Below are 17,121 nucleotides of genomic sequence, written 5' to 3' on the forward strand. Positions count from 1 at the left end.
GTAGGCATCGGTTGTGACGGGAGCGTCGGCTGGGGTGTGGGGTCCCCCACGGCCTGCGGTTCCTCGTCGGCTCCACCGTCGCTCTCTACATCCGCCTAATCGGGATCTTTCCCGTAGGTCCTGGCCTCCTAGAACTTCTTGTCCAGGATAGCTTTGACACCAGCCAGCCCATCCTTGGAGGAGGTATCTGAGTCAGTTAGGGCCACCGTGCCCCCCCTCTTTCTCGACCCAGGGTTTCACAGGGGTCTTCTCGATAGGCTGGAAAGACAATTCCCTCCGGGGTGGCAGGGAAACTCTAGGCCCGGAGATTGTCTCCACAGGGGTAGCCTCCGTAGGCTTCGCCAGGACCGCCACGACTCCCTCAATCAAGGCCTTCGCCGGGTGAATCAGGGCCTTTACAACCTTGGGTGTGTCTGAGGCCTTCACCTTAGGGGAGGGTCACCGTCTCCCTCCCCCCTTGGCTTTCTCTGTTGGGATCAAGCGGGGCTTCTCCCGAAGCTTACCCGGGTTCTCCAACTTTCTCTTCACCGAGCCAGAGCGTTGGCTTGTGGATGACGGCGTCGGTGACATCGCGCCCTGCCTGGCAGCCGTGGAGTCCGCACCAACAGCACTCCCGGTGCCCGCAGACTCGCGGTGCTTTGCCTTTTGTTGGGCCCCCATCGCCGGAGCGCCCTCAAAGGTTTTAGAAGACCGCTCGGACTTCTCACCTGCTGCTAGGCCCTTCGCCTCCAGCCAGTTGGCGAGCCGTGTACGACAGTCCTTCATGGTCGGGGTGGACATGTCTTGCAGAACGCACAGTCCTCCACGTGCGACTTGTCGGCGTGTAGGCAGTAGAGGCACCGGGAGTGCTCGTCCTTCTTAAAGATGTTCTGCAGCCTGCATCCTGGGCAGTTCCTGAACAGTTTGGATCCAGTAGGGGTCGAATCTCCCTTGTCCTGGGCCATGTCCAAATCGGGGTAGGCCTCAAAGGTCTTCTGGAATCCTCCAAGAAGTTGAATTCGACAAAAATCCGCCCTTGAGGGGCGTAGAAAATTCCGAAACGAGTCCCCGTTGATCGGAAGAAGAATCGGTGGAGCTTGAGGCTCGATTGACCAAATAAATAAGAGTAAACTCTTTGAAAAAACGCAATACGCAGTTAAAGCTCGAAAGCTACAGCACGAGGACTCCCAACTCTTGAACGTGCGGTAAAAATCTGAAGATGGCTGCAGAGGAGGGGCTTAGGTAGAGGGCAGTCATTGGCTAGGGGCAGTATGACCCAGAGACCAGCAATTGGTTATTAGTAGAAAGACAGTTCAGAAACAAAACTGAAACTGATTTTTTCTTTACCGAGGATTCCCAGCCTGACGACAGGGAATATTCATGAGCATGTGAATACATGCCAGACCCCATGCTGGAAAATACAGTATTTGCTCTACTTACTGACCATACTACATTCTAGAGGCATTACAATAAAAAAAGGGTGCACATATTTTGTGCAGAGATGTGCATATATTGGTTTGTGAGCCAAACCATAGACATTGGCTCCCAGTGGGTTTCACCTGCTGCCTGTAGCTATGAGGAGCTGATCATACTGAAGCGAAGTGCCGTCCTGCAACTGGACAATCCTCTTCTGGCTGTCCACAGAAACAGCCTGCAAAAGTCAGACAAGGAGAGTTTAGAGGTACAGTTCATACTCGGTTTACCTTTCAAGCATACTTGGTCCTCTCCAAATCTCTCGTCTCCCCCCGCCCATCCAGTACTAGCTTGTCCAATGCCTTCCTTCAAGCTTCATCCACCATCTGCCAGCTTCTAAGACCATCTCCTCCTAGACTCTCCCTTCCACTACAAAACTCTTCCTCCTTGTAGCAGACAACTTCTATACCCCCACAGAGACAGAGAGAGGGAAAAGGCAGCTGCAGTATACACATTTCCGAACCAAATTCAATTATTTCACATTACTCATACTCATTAACTCTTCTTTTTTTAAAAGACAAAACCCAGTCCTTCAGGCCCATCTATGGTCACTACACTGTTGCATCTTCCATATCTTGAACCAGGTCCCTTGGTCCTCTTCTCAAGCCGGTCTCTCAGCCCCTATCTCGGGTCCAGTCCCTCAGCCCCCAACTTCAGTACATTTCCTCTGCACACATTTGAACTTGTTGCCTCAGCCCAATTCCACAGCCACCTATCCCGTAGCCAGGGTCAACAGCCCCTTGTCAGTCTAGTCCCACGTCCACGTAACAGTCAAATCACTTGGCAACAATATCGGCCTTGCCAGTATTTTCAGCAACCCTTCCAGCCACAAATGTTTTACCTCCTTCTCCGTCAAGACTTCAATGTTGTGGCAACTGAAGAACTCAGCAGGCCTCAGGCTGAGCTCTGCAGCTTGAGTGTTCATCGCCTGCAGAGTGGATACAAGACGAACTGTAAGAAGGTGCTTCTCAATACTTTTCCAAATCCTACATAGCACAAGATAATGCTAACACTATTACACAACATAGTTCTGCACATTACACCTTATCACAGTATGACTGGCAAACTGTCTGGAAAGATCTCAGAATGACACAATGCTGTGATATTGACAACAATGGCTTTGTTCATTAAAATCATGGTCAGCAAGTATACAGCTTAACTCATGGGAGACAACCAGAGCTGCCTCATGTAATTCTGCAAAAGAAGCTACTTACCCGTGGTAACTTTCTTTCGACTGGATGTTTCTCCCACATATTCCTCATTTTTGATATTTCCTTCCTGCTTCTGATGTTTTTTTTTCCTTGACTAAGGCCCTGTGCACTGGTCTTGTAGACTATGTCTGTCGATAGCCTCCGTTCAACGGTCACAGTCATCACCAGTATATGTAGCATGTGCAGCGCCCATTGGCTTCAGTTCTGTTTTTCCCCTCTCTTTAGAGAAATTGATAGCAACAGCATAGACTGTAGTATACTCTAAGAGATTGTTAAGTGTAACAACACGTAAATACTACAGCAGGGTAAGTTGGGAGGGGCGATGAGGAATACGTGGGAGGGACATCCAATCGTAAGAATGTTACTACGGGTAAGTAACTTGTTCTTCAAATGGATTGTGTCCTCCAACGTATTCCTCATCTTTGATAGACTCCCAATGCATTATTAGTTTTGGCGATGAGAGTAAGAATTTAGACTTGTCCTTAAAGGTTACTAATGTTTCACAAATGTGTGGATGGTAGACCAAGTGGCTGCAACACAGGCGTCCTTAATGGATCTATGTGATTATTGCGACGGGCGAAAATGCAGACTTTTTTTTAAAACCCCTTTACACCACATATATATGCGGGGGGGAGACCCCCCCGCAAGCACCCCATATTAATGTTATATTCTATACCCATATATATATATATATATATATATATATATATATATATAGTGTAAGGGGGGGCTGGGGTCCAAAAACAATTAATGTCAGCATTTTCGGCCATCGTAATTGTGAGGGCGACATTTTGGTACAATTCCTCCTTAATTGGCACCTCTCTCTGTAGAGCAGAAGATGTTACCATGTCGCTAGTGGAATGGGGCCTCATACCCTCAGGAGGATCATTACCATATCTTTACCAGCGAGTCTATAACATTCTTCAATAGCCAGAATAATCCATCTGGATAGGGTTTGTTTAGTTACGGTCAAACCTAATTTATGACCTGTATAGCCAATAAATAACGGATCATCATGATGAATTTTAGACATTCGTGAGATATAGAAACTGAGCCCTTCTTGGGTCAAGTCTATGAAATCTCTCCTCCTCCTTTCCAGGAGGAGGAGGCGGGTAAAAAGTTGGTAAAACTATTTTCTGAGAGAAATGGAAGTCAGACTATTTCTGGCCGAAAAGAAGGTTGTGAATGGAGATTTACAAGAAAGTGCCAGTAACTTGCTTAACATGCATGAGTACCCGGCACACGTGGCGCAACTGGAATATAGCGTGGTGATTGGCTAATTTGCGAGCCATACCACACGGTATTCCCTTCTACGCTGTGCGTGCCGGGTGCTCTGTTCCCAGCGAGGGGCTTGGCAGCCCCTCAGCCAATGAGGAGGCTCGAAACGGGGCAATCCTCGCTCCGAGCCTGCCATGGCTGGAGGCTTCCTTCGTCCCCCGCCGGGGACTCAGGTAAGACATTTGTTTTCCTCCCACCCCACTTACCTTCTATCCCGCGGTCTCCGGCGGGGGACGATGGAAACCTGCAGCCGTGTGGAGACTCGGAGCGGGGCAATCCTCGCTCCAAGCCTCCACACGGCTGGAGGCTTCCATCGTCCCCCACCGGAGACTGTGGTATGTTTTTTTTTCTTCCTTTTTCCTTTCTTCCCCTTCCCCTCCCTCCAACCCTCCCAACCCCACTAACCTTCTTTTTTCTTCTGGTCTTGGGAGCGAACGCGCTGGGAACACTTCTGTTCCCAGCGCGTCCGCACCCGATGCCGCCATGGAAAGGTCCGTTTTCCCTTTCCCGGTGGCCATTTATTTCATTTTTTTTCTGTTTCAAAACACGCGAAACAGTAATAAAATGCCATTAGTACCCCAGTCTAACAGGCCGGGGTGCTAATGGCAATAAGACCCTTGGCTTCGTCAAGGCCCCTGCTATGCTCAGGCCTGTAACTACGGCCCCAGGGGCATTACCTGGGGCGGTATTGGCCCGCCGCCTCGGGTCCTATTGCCACAGGATGACGTTATTGATACCAGTAAAATGTTCTTTATTGTTAATAGTCTTAATGGACATGAATCTAGTTGTTCAAATGGAATACATGTTAGAAATGTTAGTACAAGATTTAAATCCCTTACAGGGACTTTAAAGAGAGTAGGTGGAAACACATTAGTGCGACCCTTAAGAAACTGAATAATTAAAGGGATTTTAAAGTATGAGGTTTCTTCTGAAGAGAGCTTGAAAACTGAAAGCACTGCCAGATACCCCTTTATTGTTCCAATCTGGAGCCCCAGATTTGCTAAGTGTAACAAAAAAGATAACACTGTAGGTGCATCGCATTGAAACGGATCCACATTCTTATCCCTACACCTGCTGAACTTGTTCCAACGGCAGCGGTACAATTCCTCCTTAATTGGCACTTTGTTGCTGGCCTTCTGGCTGAAAGCAAAATCTCCATTACGTCATCTGGGAGGTCCCAATCCTTATATCTCAACATCTCAGAAACCATGCGTGAAGGGTGTGTTGACATCTGGATGGAGAACCCAACCCTCATCTCTCTATGAGACCGAGAATCCCACCACACCTGGGTCAGCTCTGGTCTTCTGGACGAGAGGTACTATTGAGAGTGCGAAGTGTCGGGGAGATAGGGCAACCCTGCCTAGTTCCCCTTCCCAGTTTGAACCAACGTGAATACCCACCATTGACCATAACACACACTATTGGGGATGCGTAGACCGCCATTATCCCTTAAAGGAGCCTTTAGCCTATTCCAAACTTAACGAGCACTGCCGTGAGAAATCCCCACTCCACCCTATCAAATGCCTTTTCGGCATCCACTGACAAGAGGGATGGGTCCCCACTCATCCTTTGGGCTGCGTGAATCAGGTGGAGGGTTTTCCTCATTGTGTCCGTCCCCTGTCGGCCCTTAATGAAGCCCATTTGGTCCGGGTGGATCAGCCCTGGCATGTACCCTTTCAGTCTAGTCGCTAGGACCGGAGTGTATATTTTGGCGTCTATGTTCAGGAGGGAGATTGGGCGGTAGGATGCACACTGTCAGGGATCCTTACCCTCCTTGTTTATTACTGTGATGAACGCCCTGCTGAGCGACTCCAAGGCCTTCCCCATGCTCAGTATACCATTGAACAATTCTGTCATGAATGGCAGTAGGGCGTGGATAAATGTCTTATAGAACCCCACAGAGACTCCATCCTCCACAGGCTTTTCCCAGTGGTAATCTTGCGACTGCGTTCTTAATTTCGTCTTCCGTTATGGGGGCCTCCAATACACTAGACTCCGAGGGGGAGAGTTTGGGTAGTTGGATACCAGCCAAGTACCTGTCTATATCACCCGCTTCAGTTTCACCTCTGATTCGTATAATTTCTCATAGAAGGCCGCAAAGTCCTCCGAGATCCCTTTCCGGATGGTTCATTTGTCCCTTCAGCACCCTCAAATTCTGTGACCCATTCTAGGTTTTGGATAATTTTCCCCCTCTTCCAGTAAGCGCAGCTCCTCCCTTTTCCCCCTTGCCTCTACTATGTATTCCTCTCGCCACACTAATGGCTTGTGCGCCCTTTTGTCCAATTGTTTTATCTCTTCCCTCAGCCTACCTTCGATGAGTGACCGTTCCCTCGTCTTCCCCGCCCCTTCCCTGATCAGAATCCCTCTCCAGGTAGCCTTCCCAGCTTCCCACACAACACCTTTCTTAACCTCCCCTGTGTGATTTGTCTTAAAGTATTCCCCAATTTCCTTCCTCATCTTCGAGTGGAATATGGGGTAGCTCCACAGTGATTTGTTCCATTTTATCCATCTGGGGGTCACACCCATCCATTGTAGGTCCACTGTAACCATATTGTGGTCAGACCAGGAAATCGGAATGATCGCCGAGCCCTGTGTCGCCATCTGTCCTGCTCCCTGTCATATAGTGCTCGTCTGTCTAACTGAATATCAGGCCCTATATTGAAGTCCCCTCCTGTGATAAAATGTCCCGTGCTTTGTACCAATATTTTCACATGTGTATCTTTCAAAAATCTTAGCTGACCCTGGTTTGGGGCGTAGACTGTGGCAAACATGAAATGTACGTTCCTTATGGTGCCTGATACCAACATATCCCTTCCCTTCACGTCAGACCAGACCATGGTCAATTCCATCTTCAGCGCCTAATTGACCACAATCCCCACTCCTGCTTTTGTTACAGGACCAGAGCCCCAGTATTCCCGGCCGATTAGCCCACTTGGGATCCTTCTTTCTTCTCCCTTAGTGAATCTGGTCTCTTGTAGGAACAGGATGTCTAGTTCGGACCTGCGGAATTCCCTTGCAACCAATGATCTTTTCGTGGGCGAGTTCCATCCTTTTACATTCAAGGTGCCCACCCGCAAGAGGTCACCCCGGGATCCTATTTCAACTGTGGCCATCACGTTATCCCTATCCAGGAGCTCAACTCTTGCCACCTAGGTGGTTTACGTGTGCCAGTGTGAACTGTGCCAAAAAAGGCAGATAGTACGGAGAGAGCCTGTACCAAGGTCCTATTCTCTCCCCTCTCTTGCCCACCGCCCCCAAATCCCTTCCCCTTCTCCCGGGGCGTCCGATCCTTCCAGGTTAAAAGCACAAAGTTGAAACCGAACCACCTACGGCACTCACTCAGTCAGATCCCTTTCTCATCAAACCACTTGTTCTAGAGCCCTTCTTTCTTGCCCCCACAACAGTTTCTCAGAAAACAACAGACCATACCCTGAGTTTCTCGTCTCCCTCAACACACCATTCATAAGATAAACGCCTTAGTGGGTTTCAAAAAAACTACAACTGAGAGCCCCCAACATGGGCGTCTTAATTTTGATCTCCCTCCATCAAGTGATGGGCATAGAGACGCGGCCCTATTGGGGTGTTCAGCATCCTGAACTTTCGGGAGACTGGAATAAGTCTCCTTCTCGAGCCCCTCATCTGCCACTGTCATCCTGCCATCTTTTCTTTTTAGGTGTGGAGTCTCTGCGTCACCCGTGTGCTCCCTGGTGACCCTGTGTATGTCCCCCGTGATAAGCCTGTATTTGTAGCCATCGATTTCAAAAGTGGTGGAGAATGGGAACCCCCACCTGTATCTGACCCCTTTCTCATTTAACCGCTCGTTGGTGAGGCGTGAGCAAAGCCTTCTCTTGGTGAGGGTGAGCGAGGACAGATCCTGAAAGACTGACCGTAGAACCATAAAGCACGGGGCCCTTTTTCCTCACTTTGAAGGATCTTGAGTTTGTCCCCGTAGTTATGAAAGTGGGCGACGCCCAATCTGGGACCTCCGGCACTATGGATCCTCTCAATCTTTGCCTCATCTATTGTATCGTTGTCAAAGATGAGTTTCATAATTTCGTACAGGGTACTCCTCAAGTCTTTGGAGAAGAGGAGAGGTATGGGGTGGGCACCACTAAAGTCCTTGAGTTTCAATATTGTTTAGAGCAATTGATGGTAAGCTTAGAGGCGTCTGTCAGTAAAGCTGATGTACACTACATCAGAAAAAGTCCAGAAAAGAGTGTCTGGTGAAATGATCACCACACATGAGGAAGGCAGTGGGTGTAGTGAATACTACTGCTTATTGTCAAAATCCTCAAGTCTTTCTCAGTCTCTCTGTCTTTGTCCGGGATTCCAAAAACTCTGAAGCTGTTGTGCCTTTCATGATTTTTGAGGTCATCCATTTTGAGCATAATCTCCTCCTCTCTCCTCTACACCTCGGACTCTCCACATCCATCGGAGTCTCCAACGTGTAAAGGGAGGATTAGTCATCCTACACCTCCTCCATTCTTTCCTTTGGTTAATTTTATCCACACTACCCCCAATGTCTACTCTCATGGTCCTGATCTCCTCCATTAGTGCCGCTACATCTTTTTTGGTTGCAGCCGATTCTTCTTCAACCAGAGACATGGTGTTCCATCTGGTTAAACCTCCTTTGTTTGTTCTTGGGGTGTATTCAAAGTTGGCCAATTTGGATCTTGTGTCCATGTGCCACTTCTCTCCTCAGCATGTGCACTTGAAGGTGGGTAGTGCCCCTGCTGGCGTTAACTAGTATGTTTGTACCCCTGCGGCGCAGAGACTGCTGGATTGTCGGTGGTCTCTGGGTCCTTATCGTGAGTTTGATCTCCGGTTTCCTCTGTGGCTTGTCAACCTGGGCAGTCGACCTAATACCAATTTGCCCAGAGCAGGCTGCCACTTCAGTTTGTGGGCCGTGGGCCTCTCACCTGCCCGGGGACACCACTTTGCAGACCGGGGTCTTCCATCCATGCCCAATCTACCAAGGCTCCCCTAACACTTGTCTAAGTGGGGAGGCAGGCACATACCCCTGAGTAGGGGGCCCACACTGTCAGGATCTGGCTGATCGCTCTCCAAACTGACACAAAGAATATACTCATGGACTGGAGATCCACGGAAAACCGTTGAGGCCCTTGCTGACCAGTGCTTCCCCAACCTGTAACAGCCTGGACCCCCTCACTTGAGGGAGACCTTTCCAACAATACACCCCACTGCCCTATAGTAAAAAAATCTGAGGCCACACTGGTGAATCACTTGAAAGGTCGTATGACCTGGCCACCCTAGATATTTACACCAAGCTGTTCGGGAACACGGGAAAACAGTATTAGGATAACACACAAGGGGGGAAAGCAAACCCACAATCACAGGCAAAGTAGCCAGCACAAACCTGGTGTGCACAGTGTATCACCCAGGATCTCTTATAACCGGTGGAGTGAAGGACATACCAACGGTTACTCTCAACAGGGTCTTCCACTGAAAGAAGGCAACCAGAAATCCTAATGTAACTATGCTCTGAGGGGAACTATTATCAGTACCAGGGGTAAGGAAAAGGGTACAAGTATGATTTACCGTGTGGTGGGGTCTGAAGTCCAGAATAAGCCAAGCCTCCCTAGATAGAGTACAAACGAAGAGGGAAAAGGGAATGTTAGTGAAGGGTTTGCCCGAACGGAACGAGAGACGGGTGATGTTTTGCAGGCGAGTATGAGGGAGAGCGATGAAAAGGAAGCAATAACACTGGAAAAAGAAGAGAGTATTAGTCTGGCTGTTTGGTACAGGGTAAGAGTCAAGAAGTACCAGACAGGACAGTGTACGGCAAACCGGTTAATAATCCGAGTTGGTGCACAGGCGGGAGTCCACAGAAACAGAATCAGAGCAAAGCCACTTCAGGTTCACGTACCGGGTCGGAAGCCGTGTGGGCACAACCAGAAACAGGACACGAGCCAAAGACAATCCAGAGGGCAGGCAAAGGTCGGTAACAGCAGAGGCGTTACAGGTACAGGGATTACACAGAGGCGGGATCCGTGGGCAGAGCAGGGTCAGCAATGATGAGTCAGAGGAACAAGAACCAAACAATCAGGAATTCACAACAACGAGCTCCGGATCAGAGTTCAATCAGAAGCACGGTCACGTGAGCCGGCGCCTTCCTTTATGACCCAACGTGAAGTGGTGTAAGCGCTGCAATGAGGAAGCAGACATCACATGAGCTGATGCTGGAAAGATGCGCTGAACCGGCGGAGCGTGTCTGACGCGTCGAACAGGTGGAGCATAACCATGAGGTTCCCAATGTTTCCATGGTGATGTCCACAACGCTCTCCATGCTCCAAACAGGGGGCGAGGGCTCCTGCAGGAATCGGGTTGGGTCTGCCAGTGCCGCAGATCTGCAAGGCACCCTGGATGGGGAAACTGGACCTAGGGCCATGACGCACACCTCCCTGTACTTCCTCTGGTTCCACAACCGTGCTGGTCCCTCTGGATTCCCCAAAACTCCTTTGCGTCTCTTTCCCTTCTTGCTGGTGCCCTTTGACTGGCTACAGGGCCCTGAGACTGCGTGGCCCCAACCCTTCTCCAGGTCACTCCTCCTGGTGCAGCGGGCCGGGGTACAATGCTGCACGCTCAACGTGTCCCAAAATCCAGCACCTCCTGTGCAGCAAACCCGGGGAGCTACTCTCCTGCTTCTGCCAGGGCCTGAGGGTACCGTTTGTGTCCTCCGAGTCCGTTCTCCCTAATGCCCCACCATCAGGGGGGTGGGCAGCCTGGGTCAGGAACCAGGTGGTCATGCTGGGGCCCCTGTGAGTCTGGGATCCCGGGAGTTTGGCACTGTGACCAGGTGCGGTTTTGGGCGGTGCGTGGGCTGGGCCTTTGGGGGTGTTCTCACCCACCTCCTTGCAGCCTTGTCGCCCTAATAGTGTCTTCTGTGAGTCTCTGGCGAGTCCAGGGCCCCAGTGTTTGAGTGAGGGCCCTGAGAGGTGCGGGGGCTTGGGATGGGCAGCTGGGTGGGGGGGCCTCACCCACCTAGTTGCTGCTATGCTGGTCGCTTCTCTGGCTCCGCAGGCCTTGCCAGGGGCTGGGCGGCCTCTCTCCCTCACTGTTCTCTATGTCCGTTTTGGTGCAGGCCCTGAGAGGTGCAGGGGCCCGGGATGGGCAGCAGATGGGGAGGTCTCACCCACCTCTTTGTTGCTATGATGTACGCTTCTCCGGCTTTGCTGGCCTCTTCACGGGCTGGGCGGCCTCTCCCCTGTCTCCTTCACTATGCTCCATGTCCTTGGCAGGACATAACACTTCACTTCGGCCGTTGCATCAACACACCCGTGCTCAGTAGTTACTTTGCGGTTTTACATCATTCTTTCACCCTCCAGGGCAGGGGGTCTTCCTATCTTCCGTGGCGCAGCATTAATTTCTGGAGGATGGAGCCGGGGGGGATGTGGGGGTTTGCAGGGGGGAGTTAGGGAATGGGCGCTTCATTCACTTTTCGGAACCGCTACGGGAGAGGCGCACAATCACGGACCATCCCTCAGCGCGCCCCCTGGTAGCCTTTTTTTTTTAAACCTGTCTTAGGCATCGATGGTGCCGATGAAGATATTATGAATTTAAATTTGATTAACCAAAGTTCATGAAGAACCGAATCTCACTGAGTCTCTTAAAGCAAAAGCTGTGTCGGAAAAAACTGAACTGTAGCTAAGGGCGCTGCGCGTGCTACATATACTGGTGAGAACGTTGGACAGAGGCCCTCGAGGGACATCGATTCTTTCGATGGGATGTTCCTCCAACGTATTCCTTATCTTTGATAAATCCACTTCCAGCTTGCTGGCCTTGGAAATTTTTTCCACAGTAGAGGGCGCTGAGCGTCGACGTCCCTCGAGTCGGTGTCCCTCAAAAGGCCCGCGTATTTGCGCCAACGTCACTATGGGTATAAATAGTCTTGCGCAGCGTCCGTTGCTCAGCTCCGTTTTGAGGTGCTGTTTTGCTTTGCATGAATTGGTTAATAACCTTGAAGGAGCGTAGGCTGCAAATACAAGGAAAGTTTTACGGGGGGGGGGATGGGAGGGGCGATAAGGAATACGTTGGAGGAACATCCCATCGAACGAACGTTACCAGTTTGGTAAGTAACTTGTTCTTCGAAGTGATTGTGTCCTCCGCCGTATTCCTCATCTTTGATAGACTCCCATAGCAATAGTATATAGAGGAGGTGGGAATAAAGTGAAATGTTTCCTTTAAAGATGCACCGAGTGCAACACAGCTTTTCCAAATTTCGTCTCCTGGCCAGAGGAGGAATCAAGACTAACATTTCGTGAAAGTGTGTGCGGATGACCATGTGGCAGCCGCACATATGTCCTTAATTGGAACTCCTCTTTGGAGAGCTGAAGAGGCTGTGATACCCCTGGTTGAATGATCCCCGAGATGCTGAGAGGGCTCCTTCCCAGACAATATATAGCATTCTATAATGGTTAATATAATCCATCTTGAGATGGTTTGTTTTGTAATAGGCAAACCTAATTTGTGCCCTGCATACCCCACAAACAATTGGTCTGCTTGCCTAATCCTCGCAAGTCTGCTGATATAAAAACTTAAGGCACGCCTTGGATCCAGCCTGTGCAATCTCTCTTCCTCTTTCCCTGGATGGGGAGGAGGATAGAACGAGGGTAAGGTTATTTTTTGTGTAATGTGGAATTCTGAGACCACCTTTGGGAGGAAATTCGGTTTCACTTGTAGAACAACCTTATCTTTGCGAAAGATTATATGTGGAGGTTTGCAAGATAAATCTTGTAATTCGCTCACTCTTCTGGCAGAAGTTAAAGCCACTAGAAAGACTGTTAAGAGTGAGAAATCTTAATGAACAGGAATGAAGGGGTTCGAATGGAGTACCCATTAGAAATTTCAAGACTAGGTTTAGGTCCCACATTGGAACTTGAAAAGGAGTTGGGGGGGAAAAACATTAGTTAACCCTTTCAGAAATGGAATCACTAAGGGCAACTTGAAGTATTGAGGGCTCCTCTGCAGTGCGCTTGAAGATTGACAGCGCTGCAAGGTAGCCCTCGATCGTACCAACTTGAACACCCGAATTTGCCAAATAAAGCAAAAAAGATAACACCATCAGTGTATTACATGAAAAGGGTTCGATATTCTTTTCTCTACACCAGCTTCAAAATTTGTTCCAACGGCAGCGGTATAAAGATTTTGTTGCTGGCCTTCGGGCTAAAAGCAACACCTCCATTACGTCATCCAGGAGATCCCACTCCTTGTATCTCAGCCTTTCAGAAACCAGTCTTGAAGGTTGAGGGTCCTGATATCCGGATGGAGAACCCGACCTCCCTTCTGCGAGAGAAGATCCTCTCTTTGCGGAAGACGAATCAGAGGACAGATGGACATGTCTAGAAGATCCGGGTACCACGTTCTCCTGGCCTAATCTGGGCAATTAGGATCATGGGTTTCTGGAATCTTCTCAACCTCCTGATCATTTGGGGAATGACGGGGACTGGAGGAAATGCGTACAGAAGTGGAAACTCCCAGTCCACTACGAACGCGTCCCTAAAGCTCCTCTCGGCGGGAATTCCCTTGAGCAATACTGATCGCACTTCCGGTTGGTACTGGTGGCGAACAGATCCACTTGAGGGGTTCCCCAAAGGGCAAAGATCTGTTGAAGGACTTCCTGAGCTAGTTCCCACTCGTGAGAGACTGTTCTGCCTGCTCAGAGCGTCCGCCGTCAAGTTCTTCTCTCCAGCTAGGTGAACTGCTGATAGAGAGATTCCTTCTTGAATTTCCCAAAACCAGAGCTGCATTGCCTCTCTGCACAGTGGCAGTGACCCTACGCCTCCTCTTTTGTTGAGGTAGTGCATGGCCACTGTGTTGTCCGTCATTATCAGGACATTCTTTCCCTGTACTGATGTCAGGAAAGCCTTCAGCGCTAGTCTGATCGCTCTCAGCTCTAATAGGTTGATGTGTAGTCTGGACTCTGATGGAGACCAATGTCAAAACTACTTCCCAAAGTTCCTTCCCCTGGAGTCTCCTCACCTTGGTCTTCACTGTGACTGGTGGCTTTCTGTCTTCTCCTCCGGTCTTTCAGGGTTTTCTCCTCTTCAGTGTCCTTCTTAAGGAGTCCTTTACCCTTCTTGCGTTCGAAGAGATAGGGACGGTCTCCTCTGGAGGCCACCTTGACCGTTATTAGAATATACCGTCAGGTGAACCCTGGGGAGTCCGCCCCTCCCAAAACAGGGAAAAAGCCAGTAAGGCAGAAAAAACCCTGTGAGGCTGCTGGCGAGGATAGATTGGAGTAACAGCGGATCCAGATGCCTTAAGAGTCTTGAGACTAATGTCCAGTCGATCAAACAGTAACAGGACTGTGATTCCTTGGCAGGGATGAGGGCGCCTTGGAAGAGGCGATGGGATGAGGAGCCACGAAGGAAGACTTATCAGACTCCGAAGGATCGAACAGAGGCTCCGAAGACTGCTGACGGAGGTAAGTTGGTATGGAGAGAGAATGCACGAGAGCAAAGGAGAGTAGCACAGAGTCCGGGAGGGTGAGAGAGAGAACGCGAGAGAATATGAATGAGAGAGAGCAAGTGACTATGAGAGTGCGCGAATGCGAGGTAGAGTGAATGCGAGAGAGTAAGAATGAGAGAGAGCAAGTGACTATGAGAGTGCGCGAATGCGAGATAGAGTGAATGCGAGAGAGTAAGAATGAGAGAGAGCAAGTAACTATGAGAGTGCGCGAATGCGAGGTTGAGCGAATGCCAGAGTACACGAAAGAAATAGGAGTGAAAGAGAGGGATGGTAAGACCGAAGGAAAATGGGAAGGCAAGAGAGAACGGCCTTCGCCTGGCGAGAAGGCGAAGGGCCGCGGAGAGCAAACAAGAAAGCAAAAGAGGAGCTCGGTAGGTCAGGAGCTATCGTAGGCTCGAAATCGAAAGTCAGCATAGCGAGTTGCAACGCAACTCGCAGGGGGGGCGTGGCTCCCTTAAATGCCGCGACAACCAAAAAGACTGGACCGCTCACCGACAGACCATCAGGACCTAATAACGCCTCCATCTTGCCCATAACTTCCACGGTCTCAGCGGCGTGACAACCAATGACCGCTGCTGGTCAAGTCGTTGGCATGGGCTCCCCGTGAGTGAGGCACCCGTGACTACTGTTATCTCTGGCCATGGTTGCCAAAACTGTTCTCCTTTCAAGATGTTCTTGTGATGTCATTTTTCGATGTCCTGGGTGGTAGTGTTAGCAGTGCACAGTGGTGTGGGCAGTTATGGTTGCCTAGCCTACCATAACGGGCGAATTTCAGGGTTTTGTTCGGTTTTACTTTGAACCATAATGTCACATTTATAAAGTTCTTTTAGTGAATTTCACAGGTTTTTAGTAGTGCAACTTAACCATAACGTCTCTCTAACAAAGTTTTTTTTTAGTGAATTTTATGGGTTTTTAAGGCCAACTTAACCATACCGTCCCTTTTGCAAAGTTTTTTTGCTAAAGGTGATCAGTTTATAGTAGTGCCACATAACCATAATGTAAAGCAACTTCTGACTTATTTAAACACCTTGCGGAGAATACCACTTGACAATATGCTGGTGTACAGCACGGTAACGTGTCCCAGAATCCGTAAACACTTAACAGTAAGATGTTTGCCTCGTGGACAATGTGGAAACAGATTTTATATTGATGTAGGAACGTCCACCTGCAACATTTGCCTTGCACAGCGCCAACACGTATTGGTAGTCAGCCATTAACAATGTAGTACACATTACATACTTTTAGCAAACGTTTTAGTTATCTATAAATGACATCAGTTTAGGCCATCCCTCCTCCCCAAGAAACAGCAGCACTACTGTAATGAAGGAGCATGGCAAACACTGCCCCAACCTTAGAAATAACAAATGCACAATATTTTTGCACCGGCCACCCACATCACTGTTTGATGCGTCTTTCCTCATTTCCGTTCGCAAATTGCCTTATTAGCTGACCTACCAAAAAAGAAAGCCATCCGTTAAAGTAAATGTTGCATTAAGAACCACCTTTCACAGTGTAAATATATTTAAAAAAAAAAGTGTGCATACACTCCATGTACTTTATATTTCTCAGTAAAGGACATAGGGGCAATAAGATTTGTCAGTAATAGTATAGATGCGCAAAGCATTAACGTGTGCTACGGAAAAATAGGATTTCTGGTTATAATCCGGCCTGCTATAGGCAGGCCGGATTACAAAACAAAATCCTTTTTCAAGATGGCCACCATCCAAAGGAAAAGCAGTTGTTCCATAAATGGTCCCTCTTCACTTTCCAGGGCAGCAAGCAAAAGTACGTGCCGAGACGCAGAACATGTACATAAACATACAGCGATTATAAAACAAAATCCTTTTCAAGATGGCCACCATCGAAAGGAAGTTCCATACATGGTCCCTCTTCACTTTACATGGTAGCAAGCAAAAAGCAAAAGTATGGGCCGAGACGCAGAACCTGTACATAAACATACAGCGAGTACAAAACAAAATCCTTTTTCAAGATTCAATAAACTAGGTAATGAAGGCAAATCCAATGCGCAGTCCCAAAAAATGGGGAAAAGGAATGGTTTAAAATGTCTAAATTATAGAACACAGTTCAAGAAGTCCAAATTGTAGAACACAATCATATGCTTGAGTGAAATTTATTAAAAAAAAAGGGCAACTACACAGTGAGATGGTAATTCAGTTATGAAGGCAACATGAATGGACAAGCAAGAAAAAAATTACATGTCTTTATGTTACACAAGACCAAAAGAACGTGCAAACTGATACACAAAGCTATGTGGGCAAGCATAACGTTTGAAAGAAATAGAAATAACGGGCAACAATGGTGACGCTAGTCATAGCCTGCAAACGTGCACAATGTGCACTCTCTGTTATTGGAGGAAAATTACAACTGCGCAAAAAGAGAATACTTCAGTTACATTGTCACAATTAATGTTTGGTAACATAAAATTAAAACGTGGGTCGGTGTAGAGTCGTCAAATTTAAACTTGCATTATCTTGACAGCCTCCATTGTTTATGGCAGTCTCAGACAGCAATGTGTTATTTCATGTTCCTTCCAAACGTTTTTAAAACATAACCTTATCAAATGGTATTTTTTTTCCAAGCTTTCATTCCTTGCATAGCTTTTGAAGTTTCCCTTTCGCTCAAGGTAAAAAAAAAATAGCCCCTTATGGATTGACTTGGATGCGTGGGCCTA

General features: G+C 48.6%; 1 protein-coding gene across 19 annotated transcripts in view; it reads right to left on the minus strand.

Annotated features, from left to right (window-relative positions):
- The window catches only part of LOC138488440 (apoptosis-inducing factor 3-like), a 1,275,087-nt gene that overhangs the window by 270,731 nt on the left and 987,235 nt on the right, over positions 1 to 17,121 (minus strand). For all 19 annotated transcript variants that reach the window (XM_069615395.1, XM_069615389.1, XM_069615394.1 and 16 more), the window contains 2 exons: positions 2,294 to 2,380; positions 1,539 to 1,630 (listed from right to left, as the gene is read on the minus strand). In XM_069615395.1, coding sequence (XP_069471496.1) covers positions 1,539 to 1,630; positions 2,294 to 2,380 — 179 coding nt within the window. The remainder of the gene's footprint in view (positions 1 to 1,538; positions 1,631 to 2,293; positions 2,381 to 17,121) is intronic.

Source organism: Ambystoma mexicanum, chromosome 9, assembly GCF_040938575.1.
Source record: "Ambystoma mexicanum isolate Mex_15411 chromosome 9, UKY_AmexF1_1, whole genome shotgun sequence".
NCBI lineage: Eukaryota > Metazoa > Chordata > Amphibia > Caudata > Ambystomatidae > Ambystoma > Ambystoma mexicanum.